Source organism: Gallus gallus, chromosome 6 (genome assembly GCF_016699485.2).
Source record: "Gallus gallus isolate bGalGal1 chromosome 6, bGalGal1.mat.broiler.GRCg7b, whole genome shotgun sequence".
NCBI lineage: Eukaryota > Metazoa > Chordata > Aves > Galliformes > Phasianidae > Gallus > Gallus gallus.
This window is the reverse complement of record NC_052537.1, coordinates 20,015,229-20,035,528: the sequence shown is the minus strand read 5'-3', so window position 1 is coordinate 20,035,528 and position 20,300 is coordinate 20,015,229. Positions and strand designations below refer to the sequence as shown.

The following is a 20,300-nucleotide window of genomic DNA, read 5'->3' as shown; positions in this document are numbered from 1 at the left end:
CACTTTTCCGCTTGCTAGCAGTGGGACAGCAGGAATAGAAGAGCCCCTTTCAAGTCCAGAATCAAAGTCCTGACAACAGTAAGAGAGGGATGTGAGTTATAAATTTGTATGTTTCCTCAAAAAAGAGACATCTGTCCAGCTCCGAGGCTTCTCACAACACAGTTTTATTGTTCTCCCAAATTTGCTTTTATTGTTTTCCTTCTGTCTCCTCCATGCAGGAAATAAACCTATGGCTCTTTCACATTTTAGGGTGCTTGTCATACTGGCTGCAATGAAGCATTTTGGTTTCTGTACTGAGCACTTTATTTCTCTGCTGTGCCTCTTCAAAAACTGGCAGCTTGCAGTTTGACTTTAAAACAGCAATTACAGCAGTACTGCATATTGCAGGCATCCTGGGACTATCCTGCTTCCTTCTGGTGCTAGGCTGTCACTGTGATCTCGCTGCTGTCCTCCTTCAGGTGTCAGGTCTGCTTGCAGCAACTATTCTACTGTTTGCTGCATGGGTGAAGGGATGGCTAGGTGTGCACTGCTAAGAGTGAATGAGTTTCTCAGCAAACCTATCTTTTGTGAGGTCACCTTCAATTTGCAGGGGCCTGAACTTCATCTCTCAGGCCTCACGTTCCTATGTTCCTGTTCTTCTGTAGTTGGTATTTTAAAGTAACAATTGTTCTGCTTTTTATTTTTATTTCCATTTTTATTTTTTCTATAACAAATGCAAGTGTTTTGCAAAGTTTTCCTTCCCTGAAGAGGGAGATTTTTTCAAAACATACCAACTCATACCTTGGACAAATTTCTGTTTCACTTTCCACTTGCTTTTCTGGTGCTGGGTTTCTACTAACTGTGTAGTTGTATTAGTCAAAGCCATTTCTGTTGCTTTCATTTTTCTTTTTCCTTTTCCTTTTCCTTTTTTTTTTTTTTTTTTTTTCTTTTTTCCCTTTTCCTTAGAGCTGAAAAGTGTTATTTTACGTGGCTGTCTGCTTACACAGCGTTGTCACTGGGGAGATAGAAACTAATCATTGCTTGTGTGTAGATTGCAGCGCACAGGATAAAGATATCAGAAATAGGTTTCAGCCAGCAGCTGTGGTGGTTGCCATCTCCTCATCAGCATGAAACTCACAGCAGTCTTTTTGAGAAGGAAAGGTGAGAGCAAAAGTTGACACAATGCTAGTGTTATTTTCTTGTGCAGTCCAAATTTGAGAATGAGGCCAGAAGGAGGAGGCAATGGAAATTTGGATGTGCTAGTGTGGCTCAGCAGAACTAAATCACTTCTGGTCCCTGGTCCAGCTTCTTTAAGCTTGACAGGTAGCTTTACACTGCAATGTAGACATATATGCAGTGCTTTGAATAAACAACTGCATTATATTATCAATCCTCTTATTTGTTGCACAATGTTCTGGTAAAGAAAAAAATAATTAGAATGGATGCTGACCACTAGAGTTCATGGCAGCCTGGGTTCAGCCTCGTAGACATCTCCTAAGGAGAAAATGACTCATTGTTCAGGGACTTTTTTAAAATTAACCGTTCTCATCGTACCGAGGTTGGGGAATTCCAGTGTATTGAAAGATAGAATCCACATTCTATTCACTGCCACAGTTTATGAGATTTGCTGCATCCATTTTAAGATCTGGCTTATTCAGACCAATTATATTAACTGACACCAAAGCCCTAAGAACCTTGGTTTCTGGTGAGCAGATGCCATCTTTGAGGGATGAAGCCAGAAACCAAGAAAAGCCAGAGTTCAAGTCAAGCAAATGCCAACATACCTTTAAGCTATATGTAAGCCTTCCTGGGTGGGACGTGGTACAGGGAGCAGCTTGCCTACCGGGATTGGAGCTATCTTAGCATAGAGCATTCTTTCCTTCCTGTTTTGGCTGTACTTCTGCGTAACTGCAGCCCAGGAAATAATTACAGCACTGCCTACACCACCGCTGTGCTGCTTTTCCAAAAGGCAGATATTTTATTCTCCTATACACATAGAGCCTGACCAAAACGTGGCAAGTGGAGCTCTTGTAGTAGGTCCAGAGGAGGGCCACTAAGATGATCAGAGGGCTGGAGCACCTCCCCTGTGAGGAAAGGTTGAGGGAACTGGGGTTGTTTAGCTTGGAGAAGAGAAGGCTCCAGGGAGACCTCATTGCAGCCTTCTAGTTCTTGAAAGCAGCATATAAACAGGAGGTGGAATGGCTGTTTGCGAGGGTGGATAGTGATAGGGCAAGGGGAAGTGGTCTTTAACTGAGACAGGGGAGGTTTAGGTTAGATATTAAAAGGAAGTTTTTCACACAGAGTGGTGACACACTGGAACAGGTTGCCCAAGGAGGTTGTGGATGCCCCATCTCTGGATGCATTCAAGGCCAGGCTGGATGTGGCTCTGGGCAGCCTGGTCTGGTGGTTGGCAACCCTGCACATAGCAGGGGGGTTGAAACTGGATGATCACTGTGGTCCTTTTCAACCCAAGCTATTCTATGATTCTATGAATGAGCAACACACTGTCCCGGAGTATCAGATATGCACACAGATAGCACAGACACAAGTCAGTTATACAATGCTATGCCTTAACCACACTGTGGAGTTAGTCCTTAAACGTCCAAGTGCATAGATATTAAACCATTCAGCTACGGCTACCCAAAGGCAGCACTGTGGGAAATTTGGTAGTGTAGTATTGGCAAGCTGACTTATCAGGTCATGTAGAAAAAGTGGAATGTTTAGAGGAAAGAGGCTCTAATGCAGGTGTTAAGGCTTTTCCAGGCTCAGCATTTCTGTGGTGTTAGAAAACTGAGAGAGAGCCAAGACAGGTTTTGGCTTGGCAACAAAATAGGCTTAGTGATCTTCAGACATTTGACAAGTTAGTTTATGAAGAGCTGTAAGTTTTTGAAGCTAACGTAAGCCCTACCCTTCATTTCAGCTTAGCACAACACTCAGAACTGTGGTTGCACTCCCAACTGTTTTCAAGGGCTAAGTACTGCCATGCTTTGTGAGCATCGCTATTGCACCTGTGGGCACTCAGCCTTGCACTGGGGTTGATTCTCAGCACCTGGCTCCCTGCTTGTATGCCCAGTCTGCTCTGTCTACACCATAGAGCCAAGTGGCAAAAATTTGATCTGATTGCAGACCACAGCCTTCAGCTTTTAGGCAGGTTTTCCTTTGTTTTGGTTGATGCTTGACATTTAATTGGAAATTCCTTCTAGGGAATGGATGGCAGAGCCAAAGGAGGTCCTTGGGAAAAAGAAAATCTAACCTTTCCAGTAAGGTCTTCTGCTGAAAGATTTTGTGAGATAGCATAAAACAGTGCATGAGCAAGAAAAGCCTCACTACAAAGCAGCTCAGTGCTACTGATCATTGAATTTAGGAGCCTTCTGGAATCTGTGGTGAAAGGAAGGTAAGATTTTGGTTGGTTGGGTTTTTTTTGTTCTTCTTCTCTAGGAGAATGATGTCCCTGCTTGTGATTTACAGGCCTGGATGAAATAAAATTTAAAAATGACATCTGTATGTTACGCTATAGGAAGGAAAAGTCATGTGCTACTTAGAAATAATTTTTTTGAATTTATTATGATGAAATTGTTATTGTATCAGTTCCTCCATTTAAAAAACATGCTGACTGCTACACACCTGGGTTTGGAGACTTCATGGTTTGTGCAGGTTGCCTTCAAATAATGACGGCTTTGTTGTGCCACTCTGTCCCTCATTTCTGATTCTTTGAAGGGTTTTTTTGGTTTTTGTTTGATTTTTTAAAACATGAAAATAGGCTTGCAATCAGTGCAGAGAATATAGGAAATAATCTTTCTTAATACTGAGGGCTTTGACAAAGAAAACACATCTATACGTTCAGATAAATATAGACATACAAAACTAAAGGTGTTTTCCCACACCACATCTTTATCTCTAAATTAGAGAGAAGTTAATTTGAAGGGTGAACTATTTGGTGGATAAAGAGTTGATTGGATGGTTACAGCCAGAGTGTTGTGGTCAGTTGTTCTATGTCTAGGTGGAGGCCTGTCACAAGTGGTGTCCTCTGGGATTCCATTCTGGGACCAGTGCTCTTTAATGCCTTTATCAGTGATGATGGGATTGAGTGCACCCTCAGTGAGGTTGCTGATGACACAACAGAAGAGAGGGATGCCATCCAGAGGGACCTGAACAGGCTTGAAAAGTGGGGCTGCATGAGCATAATGAGGTTCAACAAGGACAAATACAAGGTGTTGCACTTGAATCAGGGAGGACGTGAGGGCCCCATCTGGAGTACTGTATCCAGGCCTGGGGCCCACAGCATAGCAAAAATGTGAAGCTGTTAGAGTAGATCCAGAGGATGGCATCTCACCTGTGGAGATAGGCTTAGGGAGCTGGGCTTATTTAGGTTTGAGGAGAGAAGGTTTCAGGGACACTTCATTGTAGCCTTTCAATACTTAAAGGAAGCTTATAAGCAGGAGTGAGACTGAGGTTTTTACAGAGGTAGACAGTGACAGGACAAGGGGGAATGGTTTTGTACTAGAAGAGAGGAGATTTAGGTTAGATATTAGGAGGAAATTCTTTACTCAAAGGGTGATGAGGCACTGGAACAGGGGGTCCAAAGAAGCTGTGGATGCCCAATCCCTGGAGGTGTTATAACAAGGTTCAGTGGGGCCCTGGGCAGCCTTATGTAGTGGTTAGCAACCTTGCCCGTGGCAGGTGATCTTTACAAGTCCCTTCCAACCTGAGCCGTTCTATGATTAAGATATATATTTTGAATTAATTAGGTGTGTATTATACAAAAGTTTATTATTTTGTTGTTGTTGAAGCATTCTTCCTGGTATATTTCATAGACTTTTAACATCAGAGTTTTCACTTTCAAAAATGTAACATCCCATAACTGTAATGTAATTGAAGCACTACATTGAGTCAGTGTTCAGTACTACCACATTTGGGTTAAACCTTTCTGCCATTGACTACTTTGTTCTTTCTGTTACAAGTCCAATAGCTGAATTCTTCTATTGTTACATTTAATAAGCCATAAAATCTGTCCTGTTCCTAACAATCAAAATAAACAGTCAAGACTTTTTTTAAAGGAAACATACCTTTACAAAAATCCTAACTATTCTTCATTTGTGTTATAAGTTCCCTGAAAAACTCCCTGAGCTGCCAACAAAATGGCTTTTAGAAGCTTTGTTATTTGTAGTATTAAAAAAATACTAATTCAGTCAGAAATAATTTTCATATGATTCTATGCTATGTCTCTTCCAAACTCTCAGGGTAGGTTTTACTTATTTCAGCATTATCATCGTAGCATTTTTCACCTTCCTGACTGCAGGTATTGCTTTGCTCAGTTTTGTCATTATAGGATTCTCTCCTTTCCTGGTGGCTGCAAACAGCTGCCTTCAGTTTTCTCTCAATTTTATCAGCTGCTGTACGCATTTTTAAATCTCTCAGGCTGCATATTAAGGTTTCGTAGGCTCCTCCCATTCCATGTTTTTGGTACCATTTCTGAAAGAGCTTAATCTTCTGTTCAGATGTATTATTGCTGTTATCCAGGAGAGTTTCCTCTATGGTAGGTTCCGATAGACGGTGATGACGAACAAATGTCATGACCTGTTCTAGTGTCATCTCCCTCACAATGTCAGGGACGTGGTGGGTCAGGTCAACATCTAGAAGCATAAAAAGAAATGAATGCTCTTGGCACTGACATCTGTTTGTTGGGTTTCTGTACTTTTTTTTTTTTTCCCTTCTAATAATCTGTATTCAGAGCTGATACTTCTATTTAAAACAGACCAAGTTTTAGATATTCATGACTCCATATGTTTTAAGTATGTTTTTGCACTATGTAACTGTTTCCTCTGTAACCCCTTCATCATCTGTAACCTCTACAAAGCCTTGTCATGCCTCATTTACCTGTTTTGTTCAACATAGCACTAATAAGAGAGCAAGACAGGTCTTTTGTCATTATATAGTCTCGGAGCTTGTATTGTTCTCCTGTTGAGTGTTACCACTGTGTTTTGGCCCATGAACATAAGATAGGTCCTGTTTCTGTGATTCCGTTGCTGGCTGCAGGGCTATTCAATTATTAGAATTATCCATGATTCTAGAAATCCAGCTTGCTGCCTCCTAGTGTCTGTACCATATACAGAATAGAAATTTACCTGTTGTCAATCAGTAGTTGCTTCCTATATAACAGAAACTAGTCCTCAGGCAAAAGTTTAATAGCACCACTAAATGCCTTAAGCACATTATGACCTGGCATTTCTATAATAAGCGTTCACAGCTGTGCCAGAGTGACAGCTCTACGAAGTGGCAGTCTACACACAAAAAATACCCTTTCTTTAGTATAGAATTTATGTCTGTATTTTTATTTTACTGAAGTTTGAGGAGTTACTTGTCTCTTACCTATATGTATGAGTCTTAAAGTCTCCTGAAAAGAGAAGCAAGCAAGAAATTAGTGCAAAAATGTTTTATAAAAAGCCAACCCCGTATAACAGCATAAATAGATGTCATAACACTTGTGAAGTTTTCTTTTAGCTTTCTCTATGATTCTCCTGTTCTATGAGATATGGAATCAGACTGGACCCCCTTTTCACTTGAGTAAGTTTGGGGAATCACCTCACAATTGCTATTGCATAAAAATATGCATAGGGATAGGATACTGGTTCAGTAGAGGTGTGATGATTTATGAAGTTCTGATCTTGGTCATGTAACTTAGTGCAACGGCAAATCCTGAAGAAATGATATGGGATTCCTTTTGCTTCTCCCAAGATTCCTCACGGTGAAATTTACTTCACTGATGTCACAGAAGAGAGGCATGCACACACCTGGGCAGTCCCACAGCAATTTAAATGAAACAAAGTTCCCTATGCCAAGCTGAATTTTATCTGATTTAAGCAACAGTACTTACAGGAGAATGAACTTTTCCAGTGTCTGCTGCAGCTGTGTTACCTTGGGTAGTATAATTATTCACTTTTCTCTTGACTAAAACGATAAAACATAAAACATTTTAATAATCCAGGGCAGCGTATTTCTCTGGACTCCAAGAATATAAAATTACATCTGAGTAAGCAGGTGAATTTCTTATTCAGAGTATGGTAGTAACAAGGAATGGGGAATCACTTACAGTAGAATATTAATCCTGCTGCAACTGCTAATATGACAAATACGACAATAATTGCGGTGCCCCAACGTGGCATTCCTGCTTCTGTTGGAACATTGGAAACATTACATGAAACCTAAGTTAAGTAGGGCAATACAGCAACACGCTTGAAAAATTTAACAAGATATCATCAAATTATAGAGACCCTTCTATTGTCTTCAAATAGCAGAAGCTAGCACTTGAGTCACCCCATCTCCACTGTGATCAAAAGACCAGTCATGCTCCATAAGTCAGTACAAGGCCCAGCAGATAGTGTCAGAAATTGCTATGGGGCACTGTGCAGAACACAGTACAGTTCCAATAGCCTCTCAAAATATAGCAGGTGGTAGACCATACTAGGTTTTAAAATGGTACCTTGCATTCTGCACACAGTGTCTGAAGTTGAAGTACATTCCTTTTCAATTTGGCCATTTTCACATCTGCGGAAAATATAAATGATTGTGGAATTTGTTTCTCTCTTTATAAATTGCCTAAGAGAGCAAATCACAATTTTCTATTGCTTTCTAATCAGCTAATGGTGTCATATATCAGGATGCTGGACTTTGGAACTTAACAGGTATGAAAACTGTACAGGAAAAAGTATGGAAATGACATAACAGTAGATCACACAAAGGCAGCAGGAAAGCTTAGATACTTAATCAGAGGTTTTGAAGAGTATATACAGAGTTGGTGTATTTATGTTTTTCTGCATACATTCTAATTAATTAGACTGAGCAAAACCAGCTAAATAAGTTAAGTGCAAAGCAAAACTAGTCTGTTTTCCTTTAGCTTATATGTTATCATAGCCTCTGTCTTGAAACTGGTTGGAAAAAGTGTGGTAACGTGATCTTAACAATGTCATATTTAACAACGAAGGCATCCACTTACACAGTACATGACTCGCAATGTTCACACCGAGAAGAATTGCAGTAATGGTTCTTTGCACAAGAACATTCTGCATTCTCTGTAGAGGTACAGTTCTTTACAACCTCCAAACCTAAAATGAATTCTTAAAGTTCGTTAGTTTGAAAAAGCAGGCCTTTGCTCACAAGCTCTCATCCTCAGACCTGCATGTCTTTAGCACCACCACTGCTGGTGCTGGCAGCGCTTAATAACAATGTCGCTTTCATAATGAACCTTCATTTGAGAGTACTGGAAATACCAAGATGGCAAAGAGACCTCTGCTGGCCAAGAGCTCAAAAACCTGAACATGCAGTAGAGGACTCATTTGGCATTGCCATATGTTATCAGCTTTTTTTTTTTTTTTCCCCCCCATAGGAAAAATGTGTAAAGCCAGAAGGGACCAAAGGATATCACATAACCCATCTCTTGGTTGTCTTGTCTGTCAGACAAGTTTTATCTCTTCCTGAGAACCTTCAGTAGTGAGGAATTCTACTCCTACCTAGCATGTTCTCTGCATAAGTTTCAAACCAAGTTTAGTATTTTTCTCCTGGCCTCAATGCGTATGAAGAGGTAATCTCCATCTAAAAAGAAATATTTCTGCATTAAAAAATATTGTAAATAGATCTATTTACTGTGGAAGCTATTTTCTTGGATATGAATAGAAGGGAACTTTTGAGTTACCATATTCAGTGCCCTGTTATAACAGGAAACCATGTTATCTCTAAAAACTGATAGCTGTGAAACCGATGCTGACACCATTCATGAAGATACCAAACATAAATGGTCCTAAGAATGGTTCTCATGGAACTTAGATGGTAATTTTCCTCCTGCCTAGCACTTTCTAACTAACCGCTTCAACATTATTTTCCATGAGATAATGTGACTAGTCATCCTTCCACCGTATTGGAATTAAGAACTGTCTCCCTGCTTGATGTGAGAACTATCCTTCCCTAAATCCAGCTATACCAGACACCTGGTGAAACTGGCAGGAGATGTGTTTTATGGATTAAAAAAAAAAAAAAAAAAAAAGTTTGACTGTTATTGGATTTTTTGAGACTTGGAGTCCCCCAGCAGGTAAAGGCACAAAGGGCTCATTAATAGATACGAAATTGAAGGTCCATCTCTACCTAGACAAACATCCTCTCCCACAGCTGTGGATGCTAGCAGCCTTTCCAGGAATTAGAATACAGAAATTAGACAGGTTTGTTTATTTCTTTCCTAAAATAGCATCTCTTGCCTGATGAATATTGGGTAGGATGACCACTGGTCTGACACAGTAAAGCATGCCTTGTAGTATCATGATTTGATCCTATATCCCATGCTGTATATTGAATGTATAAAAAACATCACTCTATCACCTCCAGAAATTTCAGATAATATTAATTACATGAAAGACTACAAAGGAAATCACTGGGAACACTCCCTTCTCTGCTTCTTACAATACTCCTTTTAAAATAGAGGATGAAGAAGAGAGAGCAAACTTTCCTTCACTGACTTTAACCACTCTGTATTGGGTCTTCTTTTTGAGAAGAAAAGCCCATGCTCAAAACTGAATTGATTCTTATATCCTGTTTCACATCTCCACCATAACTTCAAAACTACAAACAATTTATTTTTTTTAATTTTTTTTATCTTTTACATCAACTGATTGTTAGGCACTGGAATAGGCTCCCTAGGGACATGATTTAGTGGAGGGTTGTTAGAGTTAGGGTAGTATGGTTCAGCTGCAGTTGAACTTGATGATCTTTAAGGTCTTTTCCAACCTGAGTAATTCTATGATTCTATGTACTTGGAGGGCAGTTAAAGACAAACAGAGGCTCCTGGGAATGCACGACCTCTGAGAACTTAGAAGCAATCTGCATCTCAGGGCTGATGAAGGAAATAAGGTGCAGAATCCTGTCAGTCTTTTTTTTTTTTCTACATTATTATCAGTGAAGTTACTGAGTGAAGCTATTTGTCACGCTTCCAACAAGTGGGCTACTACACACCAAATAAAATCACTACCTGTAGGCTCCCTTACTATAGCTCATAAAATAATACAGCGCTTGTAAGATAATCTAATGGGAATATATCATAACCCAAAGTTGAAGTTAATGCATAAGCATTAACTGCTGTAAATCAAACTAGCAACATCAGAGTGCCTCAGGACCATTGGGTTACCTGCCTCTGTGCAAAGAAAGGTACTGCAGAGGCAAGGGTGGAAGAGATAGGATGTTACTCTCCAAATGCTTCCTGGCTGAGCAGAGTCAGATCTAGGGAGAAATAATGGAGCAACTCTTCCTACTCTGTGCTTAGAAAAGAAACCAGAGGATAAGTTTAAGACTTTCGTCATAAACTTTTCCATGTCGAACTTGTAAAACATTTTAATCTATGTGCTACCTGTTACTTGGGGATTGCAGAGATCTTTCAATTGAATCCTGCTTCTAAACAGAGTTGCTGTCTCTATAGACATACCGAGTGCTTTGTCACATGAACGACATCTCATACACTCGTCCAAATCATTGATGTGATCCATGTACTCCTCTCCAGATTTACATGGTACACAATGTTCTTGAGTTTTTGGACAGTCAATACTTTTGACGTGACCTGCAGAGAGACAGAGAAACAAGAAAAACATATATAATGCTTTTGGACAAAGGCCATCAGCTTCGAGACCTGTCAGATTTCTTTTTAATCTCTAATACCTTTCAATTTACAAATACAGATAGAATCCATATTCATTATGCATACATATGTTCTCTTGAGGAAGGCAGTGTACATAAGAGATGATTATCCCTCCCTCTTTCTCCAATCTAGGACAGAAAGAAAACGCATCAAACAAAACTGTGCATGCAAAACTGGAGAACTCATGAATATATAGAGTATCTTGTTGGCAAAACCCTATGTTCGCAGTTTTTTACCTTCTTTTAAAGCTGTGTAAGTAATGTAGGACTGTTAGTGTTATTTGCAACAAGCATTTAATGTGTGGCCTGTAATGAAAAGCTACAGGTGCACTGAATCAAGAAATGCTTTTGTTGATGTCCTGCAATAGAGAAGGATGCAGCTAGAATGAAGTGCATCCAGAAGACCATAGCTGAGCCATCCCGGAAGAATGCAACTGTGTGTGTTGTGGTTCCCACTTTAATGACTTTTCAGCACAGCCTTATAATGATACTCACCACGTTTACATTTCGTGCAGCACTGACCACTGAAACTGTAATTCCCCTCTCCACAGGTAATTTCTCGCTTAGCAATATTCCTTTTCCTTGTAATAGATTTATTATGTGCAATGTGTGTGGGAACTTCTGTATCATTTATGCAGTGTGTTTCCATAACTAACACAATGATCTAGGAGAGAAGAACAGCAAATTATATAGGACATTATCAAGGGCTGTAGGTGCACATTACTGCTAGCACAGAGCTACATCAGCACTCTGATTCTATTGCTAAAGATATTGATACTCACCCCCTTAGTAATGTTGTTTATTAGGTCAGAAGAGTTAATGGATAATGAGAAAACACATTAGATTTAATGCTATCAACTCTACCATTGCAGGCACTGATTGTTTGAAAATTAATGCTTGAGAACAGGCCCATACATCTGCATATGTCTAATTATGGTGCAAAGCAAAGAAACTTCCATTATTTTCTTGAAGAGCTTTCTGTGCATCACATCACTGTTCCTAAATCTGCCCTTTCTGAGTCTGCAGTAACGTTCTTGCTTACAGAATATCCTTAATTCAAATGGTATATTTAAGGTTTTGTTACTCTAGTGTTGCTTGCAAACTGAATGTTAATGATTCCCTAAAGAAAAAAAAAACATGTGCTTTAATATCACCCCAAATACCTGATTTCTGAATTGATCTCATTCTTACTTTGCTTTCCATTTCAGTTCCTTTTTCTCCTCAGCAGATGATGCTTATACAGTCCTAAAGAAGTATCACTCTCCATTCTATTTAATTTACACCCTGTTCCATTTCTTTGAATGCATTCTCAAGTTAAATTGTATAATGCCTGGGTTTTGTTGTTTTTGTCTGCCAGAGGATGATATTTAGTGGCTATTTCATGCAATCCTCATGTTTTTGTCTGAAACTGCTTCAATGCTATTACTTTAGTTAGATGCAAAAAAAACTGTATGTAATTAACTTACTGGAAAAGGGATTTGGATTTCAGACTGGCTTCTCATGTCAAGGAATTGTTATCTGTAGCTAATGAACTGACGTAATCAATACAGTGACTGTCTGGAAACTTCTACAAGTAGCCACTTCTATTGATCCTCTAGGCTATTCATAGATGGGAACCTTTTCTTCATACTCATCTGTTTCAAAGTGTATATCCTATCAGCTCCTAGGTGGAACTTAGAAAGGCCTTTGTTTGCACATGGAGGAGAAGTTTCAGCAGCCAAAAAACTAACTGAACACTTGAGCTGGGTGCATGGCTTTTCTTGTTCAGCACTCTGACTTTGTTTGGTGCCTAAGCTTTCAGGACACGTTTCTCAGAAACCGCATGCAAAGGTTTCAAAGTAGGCTTTTACAGAGACTCTCAAACTGATGTGCCAAATGTGATTTGTTTTCCTTTTGCCTGGGAGATCAGTCTAACAGCTGGGATAGAAAGTCCAGTCAGAAGGCAGTTACCAAATGCAGGTTTCTCTCCCTTCAGTGCAGTGCCTCTTTTCTGTCAGGTGGTGGTGGTGTGTGCTGCTCCACGTGCTGCTGCCTCTGGGGCAGTCCTGCAGGGGTGACCACCACTGCCTGCCATCAGCCTGGTTTGGCTTCCCATGGACGAGGGCAGAGCCCCTTGTCCCTGCTCTGCCACGTGTGGAGTTGGGCCGAGGGAACTGGTGGGTGCTCTGTTTGTTGAGCTGGACCAAGAGCATCCATTTGTGGAAGACTATGAAATGGGGCAGGGAGTCAGGATCTGGAAGCCCTGGCAGCTCTGAGGCAGCCAGTTCCAGGAAACTCCATGGCACCAGCCTTTCAGCCCCCATCTGTGCACGTGGACGGCAGATGCAAGCAGTGCTTGAAGCATGAGGAAGTCAGTGGGGAAGTAGCTGGTTGTTCTCTCCTCTCTGATGGAGATACTGTGAGTCAGCAGTGATTAGCAGCACAGTGTCAGCCCTGAGCATGCAGCCAATTACTGGATGCACCCGCTTGTATCTCAGCACTCTCTGCCCCACCATAGCACCAAGCCAGCTCCTTCCTCCTCATCTGCCCTCACCTGTTCACAGCAGGCCCTTCCGCATCCCTAACGCATCTATAAACCTCTCTTAGGCATGGCAGGGGAACTGAATGATGCTGACAAAGAACAGGATGTGCACCATGAAAGAAAATGTACAGAGAATCACGTAGGAAATGGGATAAAATGAAAGAAGGAAACTTCTTTCTAAATGACTACTGTCAGTAGAAGTTAGTAGAGTTACTTTTAGGGTTTACTGAACCACTGCAGTCACAGCGCAGGCATGGACACAATTCTGTCAAGCAAAGCTCAATCTCACATTTTTATACAGACAAACTAAGCTGATAGAGTGGGGAGAGACAGAAATATGTGTTTTTTGATGGAAGCCCTCCACTGTCACTTGCAGAGATGAACTTCCTGGTACGCTTACAAGAAGTGGGGATCACTTCTCAGAAACTGGCTTTAAGCAGCACCCAACACCTACATAGCTGCTGCTTGCAGGGGCTCCATCATGCAGTGCCTTCCTGCATAAGGAATAATAAGAAAAGTTTGAGGATGTTAGCTTTCCAAGTAATGTTTTAATTTTTAAAACCTTTTTTTCTCCTGGTTTTGCACCCTCTTAAAATCATTTCACTTGCTCTATAAGTGTTGGACTGTTGTTTAGCATTCAGAGCACAGCTTAATTCCTTTCCTTGCTGCTGCTGAGCAGTGAGTGCTGCTAGCAGAAAGGAAGTGTTTTAGGGGGTTTCAGAGAGGCAGGGGTGATAGGTGCTTTTTTATGATGTGTACGTTCAAATGGAGGCTGTGTTTTCAGTCTAAAATGACTCACAAATGCTTTGTTCTACCCTTCTCATCCTAAACTAAAAAACAGTTTTCATATCTAAAGATCGACTGAACTGAGCAGTCAACAGGTGTAGAAGCAATCAGGGATATCTGCTCTTAACAGGTTCCATAAGAATTATAGCGTGGGCCTAAATTTTTTTGGTTTTGCTCCTTTATCCAAATGTTCTTCATAATGGGTCAACTTCCTTGTCCAGGATCCTTTCAGCAGACACACCTTGTGGGGCTGTTAGATCACTTTGGAGGTGCACGAGTCTGTTATTTGCTTGTAGACCTTTTTAAAGCTCTATAGGATCTCACCCTCTAAGTAAAAATTTCTTGCTGCTTTTTTCTGTTACGATACCTTTGATCTTTATTAAGCCACTTTTCCCATTCCTAAGCTATAGATGCCTATAGATGAGAGAGCTGATGCTTTCAGAAGTTGGTGACTATTTTCCTTCCACATTTATTACCTAGGGCAACATGCATGAGGTCATCAGGGGCTTTCTAAGCGTTAAAAAAAGACAAGAGGGGGAGGGAGGATTTGAAGATTTTCTTTTTTTGTTGTTTTTTTGCTAAGAAAAACCTTAGCTCTTTTTTTTAAATTTGTTTCTGTTGTTTCTTTGACTTTCTAGAGTTAGCTCTATTTTAGTACACTTTTCCATGCAAGTAGTCTTGCTTTTGCAAACCCTTTTGAGATGGCTTTTTCAGAGTAAGGAATGGAATACTTCTTGTTACAAGTATTCTCTGCTTCAGTTCTTTCAGTACAACAAAAGTTACTGCTTCCAGTATTTCCAGTATCATTTTTTCCCCATCTCTTTTTTTTCCCCACTAATGCAGAAGTTGGTAGTTAGCACCAAAGTGGGCACTAAAGGTAGTATTTCTTCATGTTCTAAATTCTCTTGTGAGGAGGACTAAGAAAGCAGTTTTATTTTCTGAGGCCTAGCAATGGGAGTTGGTGTTTGCCCACAAATAGAAGCATCCCAACCTCCTGAAATCTTAAATGAGATGCATGAACCCTCAGTTACTGTCATGTCTTAAAATAACTATCCAAATTCAATCCATTACTGTTTCACATCTCAGTTGTCTCACATGCCAATCACAGCAACGTATTTGGGGATGGGGATAGTGTGATTGTTTGTTAATTTTCCTTTTTTAGGAACACTGTACTAATAAACACTACTGACTTTAAGAGAGTTGGAGGGTGTTAATAGCTCCCACCTCACTTTGATACTGTGGCTAAGAGGTGGACAGGGTAGAAATTTAGGATTTTTTTTCCCTTTTCCTCCAGAGCTGGAGTGCTTATACCTTTCATTTGAGTCCTGGGTCATCCCACGGCTTTATGGCTGCTTATTTGCATTCATTTAAATATTTATATTGGTCCTGTGCAAAGCAAGAAAGAGGGGTCAGCATAGCTATGTGGGACTGTTTTCAAAGGCATATCTTCTAACCTCCCAGAAGACTGTCTGCTTTGTAAATAATCACATCAAATCATTACAAAACATTTAAATAACATTTCGCAAGATGGCCAATTCCTCTACAGTGCGTCTCTGAATAATATGTGGTTTTGTGGATTGTTTTACAGGGTGAAGTTAGATGTTTTCTAGTTCTGTTGGTCATTGCTATTTTGCATTAACACCCTTGCAATTGCTTTTACTTTAGCACAACAGGGGGTTGCTTGCAAAATTGAGGTTTAATTGAGCAGACTCCTTTCACGTTCTGGTTTAATCAAGTTAGTAGGTCAAATATTGTCAGACTTACTGATTTATAAGTAGTGGAACCACATACTAATAAAAAATATGTATCTTTTTTTAATAGAATGCATGTAGGAGTGCTGTTTGGGAACACTTGGAAAGTAAGAATAGCAATGATCTTTCTACTCCGGAAGCTGTGTGGTAAGAGAATGTATTTTCTTAATCTTATGTTCTGAATAGCTCTAAGACACTGAGCTAAGCTGACGTTTCTGCCGCTTGTTTGCTGCCTGTACAGCAAGAGATAATACATGCTTCCGTCGGCAGCTCCTTGTATTTACTTTTGCTTTGTGCAAGAGTGTGGGTAGAACCTTACAAATCACGCTGTAAATCCCTTTAAGTTGTTTACTACCTTTTGTACAATAAATCATAACTGCACGGTTTCTAACTTAACACCTGCCAAACCCAAGGCAACTCATATTCATCAGGAGCACAACCACGGTATGAAGAGATTGTGAGTGTGAATTCCAACACATTCCAAGGGGTAAGGGCCAGGTTGGGGCAGTGATGCGTGCCGTGTCCATAGGGGTTGGGCAGGTGCAGCTCTGCCATAACACAGGGCTGGCTGTCTCAGGCCGGATACCCCTGCTGGGCACAGCTGGAGCGGGCGTCCAGCTCTCCCCGGCCCTTGGGTCTAACGCCCCTGCGCTACAGGCTGCCCGCGCTGCGGGCGCTCAACTACCTCCTTGTGGCAAAATGAACGTGAAGGTACCTTCATCGGTGGTAATAAATGTAGGCGGCTGACCCATACCCCGAGGGTACGAAGACGTGTACTCTGCTCGGGGCAATGATTCACGCAAGAAAGAAACGCCCTGCCCCGCTTTCCAGTAAGTGCGGCAGCCCAGGATGCTACGTTCAACGTCTCCAGCTTTTCCGGGCTCACCGCTGGTCACGGCCCGCAGCTCCTCCGCCGCAGCCGTTCCCCCCCGCGCTGCCCTCCCGGCCCGACCCGCCGTGCCCCCGCACCGTGACGGTACGCGCCCCGCAGCCCCGCCGCGGGCAGCAGCCCCACCGGTACCCGTCCCCTCCTTCCCACCGCTGTTCCTCGGCGCCCGCCGCCCTACGCGGTGGTTAGAACACAGCGACAAGTCTGAACCTGAATTAGTTACATGAGTTCCCGGAGAAAATAAAACAAGTTTGCTTTTTGGCGGCCGGGCAGCACTTTCGGCACCGCTGCCGCAGCTCCCCGCGTCCCACCCCGGCACCCCGCTGCCCGGCGGCCACTTACGAGGAGCAGGTGGAAGAGTCCCCGAGCCATGTTCCCGAACAGCCCCGTCTCGCTACCGCCTGCAAAGCGAAACCCGCCTGGCTTCTGCCTGAGCCCGGCTCCTCCCATGTTGGTAAACATCGCTCCAGCCCGCCCCGCCCCGGCCCCTTCTGATCCTCTTGCACCGCGCGGATGTGTCGGCCCTGGCTGTCACGGCCAGGAGTCAGCCGTGGGTAGCGGCTGTGCTGTGCGGTATTGGTAGGGGTAGCGTGGGGCAGGGTGCAATTCTATCCTGAATCCCTAGGAGCGCAGCAGGCGTTTGGACCGAGCTAAGTACACTGTGATTTCTTGTGCCGTCTCGTTGGAAGGATTGCTGTGACTTCAAACCTATTTTCGGTGACTTTCTGCTTTTCCTACAGACTTTCAGTGGTTCAAAGTTCCTATGTAACAGTGGTCTCCTCAGCAGTGTTACAATTAACACGACAGTAACAGTTAGCAACACATCTTTTGATCTTCGAGGTGATGCCGCTGCCTTCGGAAGGTTGCAATTGAGCTGGCGTTTTTATTTTAAGCTCCATTTTTCAGTAGTTTATGACTCACCTCTTCTGATTTCTATTGCTTCATCTCCTAGCTGCCACGCTTGCAGATAACTAAGTTCAGTGTATCATTAAAAAAAAAAAAAAAAAAAAAAGGCTGTTTTAAATATTTTTTGACCACTTCCGGACAGAACAAATTGCAGCAGTGACACAGTTTTTGGAGGCGCTCCCTCTGGAGCATCCTGTAGCAATCGGCTCTTTTCCTTCCCACTGGCAGTATGGTGAGAAATGGGAGGGGGGGGGGGGAGGTGGGAAACACCCCTCCTTGATGCAGTACCTGTGCCATGTGCCTGTCATTCCTACAGGCCAAACCCAAACTGGTGTGCACTCAGGGTTGTTTGTTTTAGCGGAAGTTTGCGTAAGGGTAGAGAGGTTACTGCAAACAGCGTTGCTGGGCTCTGCAGATAGCGCTGCAGCAGAAAGCTCAGTAGCGTTATTTCCAATATCATCACTTACAGGATTGTGGTTTGTCCTGTAAACAAAACCTAACACGACTGGGCCCTCACCAAGCATTGCTTAGCTAGCATTTAGCAACACCTAGGTATTCCCCTTGCTCTAGCTATTGCATATTTTCTAGTAATGTAAGGAACATCTACTAGGTGCAAGTCGTTTGCATTCCTCCCTGCCCCCCCAGGAGGTGTAACTGTGAGTGCATGAGTAGATCAGTTTTGTGGTGGTTTTTTTTCTTGGTAGTTAGCTCTAAGAGATCTTTCAGAAGCCGCCACCTTCTAGTGAAAATGAGAGCGACTGCCCATGACTTGGAGTTGTGCCGTGTAGCTGGTAACTGTAGCTGTTTGGGGTTTCCTTGTATAATAGATGCAAACCAAGAGAGAGCAGTGTGTTTGGAGGGTTTTTGTTTGTTGTTTGGTTATTCTGGGGTGGTGTTGATGAAAGCACAGCTCTGCTGTTCCCAACTTCATGCTCTTCTTTGGGTTGTAGCAGCACTTTTGGGCTGGCAGAAGTGGCATCTTTGACCATATTCCTTATCTACCCACCTTCTAAGGTTTAATTCATGTGCCAGCTGAGTTCTGTGCAAAAGTATGAAACCTTAGAACAGCTTGGGTTAGAAGGGACCTCAAGATCATCAAGCTCCAACCACTTGCTGTGGCCAGGCTTGTCAACTGTTAGATCAAGCACTAGATCAGGCTGCCCAGGGCTCCATCCAACCTGGCCTTGAACCCCTCCAGGAATGGGACATCCACAGCTCTCTGGGCAGCTTGTGCCAGCACCTCATCACCCTCTTAGTGAAAAGTTTCCCCTGACATCTAGCCTAAATCTCCCCTCCTTTAGTTTAAAACCATTACCTCTTGTCCTGTCACTACCTACCCATGTAAAAAATTGGTTTCCTTCCTGTTTATAATGTCCCTTTAAATATTGAAAGGCCATAATGAGGTCTCCCTGGAGCCTTCTCATCTCCAAAACTGAGCAAGTCCAGCTTCTGCAGTCTGTCTTCATAGGAGAGGTGCTCCAGTCCTCTAAGTGTCTTGATGGCCCTCCTCTGGTCTCTCTCCAAAAGAATTACATCTATTTTGTGCTGGAGGCCCCAGGCCTGGATGCAGTACTCCAGGTGGTGCCTCATGAGAGCAGAGCAGAGAGGGACAGTCACCCCCCTTGCTCTGCTGGCCACTCTTCCTCTGATGCAGCCCAGGATTACAGCTGGCCTATGGGCACAAGTGCACACTGCTGGCTTAAGTTCAGCTTTTCATACATCATGACCCGTTTGACCGGACTGCTCTCAAGGAGTTCTTCTTCCAGTCTGTAATCAGATCTGGGATTGCCCTGACTCAGGTACAACACCTTGCACTTGGCCTTGTTGAACCTCATAAAGCTCCTAAGGGCACACCTTTTGAGTATATCAAAGTCCCTTTGGATGGCTGCACTATTTTTCTTACCAGCAGATGTCCTTGCCTGTTTTCTAATATGCAAATTGGGATCAGATTTCAGAAGGATCCAACACCAGAACCAGTTGCCATATAGCAACCAGAGTTTTTAGCTTCTTTGCTGTTCTATCTTTAAAAATGTAAGATTTTGAATCTGAGGTGAAGTTGTTGACCTCACTGTGCTGTTTTGATTTATGCATGGGGTTTTGTTGTTCCGTGTTCGCATGTGGGCACTGATCATAACAAATTATGTTAAAAATAGATGCAAAAATGGCATAGGAATGAATTTAAACATATTACTGTGGTATTCTGGCTTTGGAAATTTATATTCAAGCCTTAATTGGCATTAAACTGTTTCTTCCCCACTTAGAAGCCTACTCGAACATATTAAAACTGACTCCATCAGGGTATGATGACATTATGAACCACTAAATTTTGAGAAGGCTGTCATACTTTGTCTCTTAGGTGAAGGAAAGATGTTGAGGTGAAATAAACACAAATCTGGGGTCTGTATTGGTCTGAACTTCAAAATACTGAATCCACATTTATGCTCTAGGGGGGTAAAAAGCATAAGATCTGACTTGCTTTCTACCACTTTGTTCTTTCTTCGGTTGTTATGCATTTTTTTTGTTTGTTTGTTTTTTTAAATTACAATATATTGTTATTTTTTTTTAATACTCAATTTAATTTTGGTTTTTGTGTATTGGTGATTATTTAACAATTCTTTTGTGCTAAAATTGGGCAATTTAGATTAACATAATATGACTTAACCAAAGTGCTTCCATCAAACTTAAATTCTCCTTTGACCTATAATGCACGTTAGAAGATTATTGTGCAGAAGACTTACACTTGGAGTATGTTAGTGAACTAAACGTAGGATCTCTAAAAATTTAGAATAGTAATGAA

General features: G+C 41.9%; 2 protein-coding genes across 15 annotated transcripts in view; one reads left to right on the top strand and one right to left on the bottom strand.

Annotated features, from left to right (window-relative positions):
• ACTA2 (actin, alpha 2, smooth muscle, aorta) overlaps window positions 1-20,300 on the top strand; it is a 56,203-nt gene that overhangs the window by 14,669 nt on the left and 21,234 nt on the right. For 7 of the 10 annotated variants that reach the window (XM_046942894.1, XM_046942896.1, XM_046942898.1 and 4 more), the window contains 2 exons: window positions 3,183-3,373; window positions 15,779-15,855. The gene's annotated coding sequence lies outside the window, so the exon portion shown is untranslated. The remainder of the gene's footprint in view (window positions 1-3,182; window positions 3,374-15,778; window positions 15,856-20,300) is intronic. The other 3 variants (XM_015288392.4, XM_046942897.1, XM_046942900.1) reach the window with 1 other exon arrangement.
• FAS (Fas cell surface death receptor) lies at window positions 4,724-17,045 on the bottom strand. Of its 5 annotated transcripts, XM_015288355.4 has the most exons (10): window positions 16,940-16,990; window positions 15,269-15,343; window positions 11,146-11,314; window positions 10,367-10,573; window positions 7,973-8,081; window positions 7,460-7,524; window positions 7,070-7,150; window positions 6,854-6,927; window positions 6,349-6,373; window positions 4,724-5,612 (listed from the first exon to the last, which is right to left on the bottom strand). In XM_015288355.4, the coding sequence occupies exons 3-10, from the start codon at window positions 11,297-11,299 to the stop codon at window positions 5,197-5,199; spliced, it is 1,131 nt and encodes a 376-aa protein (XP_015143841.2). In that variant the 5' UTR covers window positions 11,300-11,314; window positions 15,269-15,343; window positions 16,940-16,990; the 3' UTR covers window positions 4,724-5,196. The 5 variants fall into 5 exon arrangements, with proteins under 5 accessions (XP_015143841.2, XP_015143837.4, XP_015143839.4 ...); XM_015288351.4 differs by lacking the exon at window positions 15,269-15,343; XM_015288353.4 differs by lacking the exon at window positions 15,269-15,343 and having other exon boundaries at window positions 10,442-10,573.

Coding starts and splice junctions, on each gene's coding strand:
- FAS (XM_015288351.4), bottom strand. CDS start 16,969: ATGGCTCGGGGACTCTTCCACCTGCTCCTC. Junction 6,928..7,069: donor AGCAGGATTAATATTCTACT/GTAAGTGATTCC, acceptor TTATCGTTTTAG/TCAAGAGAAAAGTGAATAAT. Junction 5,613..6,348: donor TTTAAGACTCATACATATAG/GTAAGAGACAAG, acceptor TTATGCTTCTAG/ATGTTGACCTGACCCACCAC.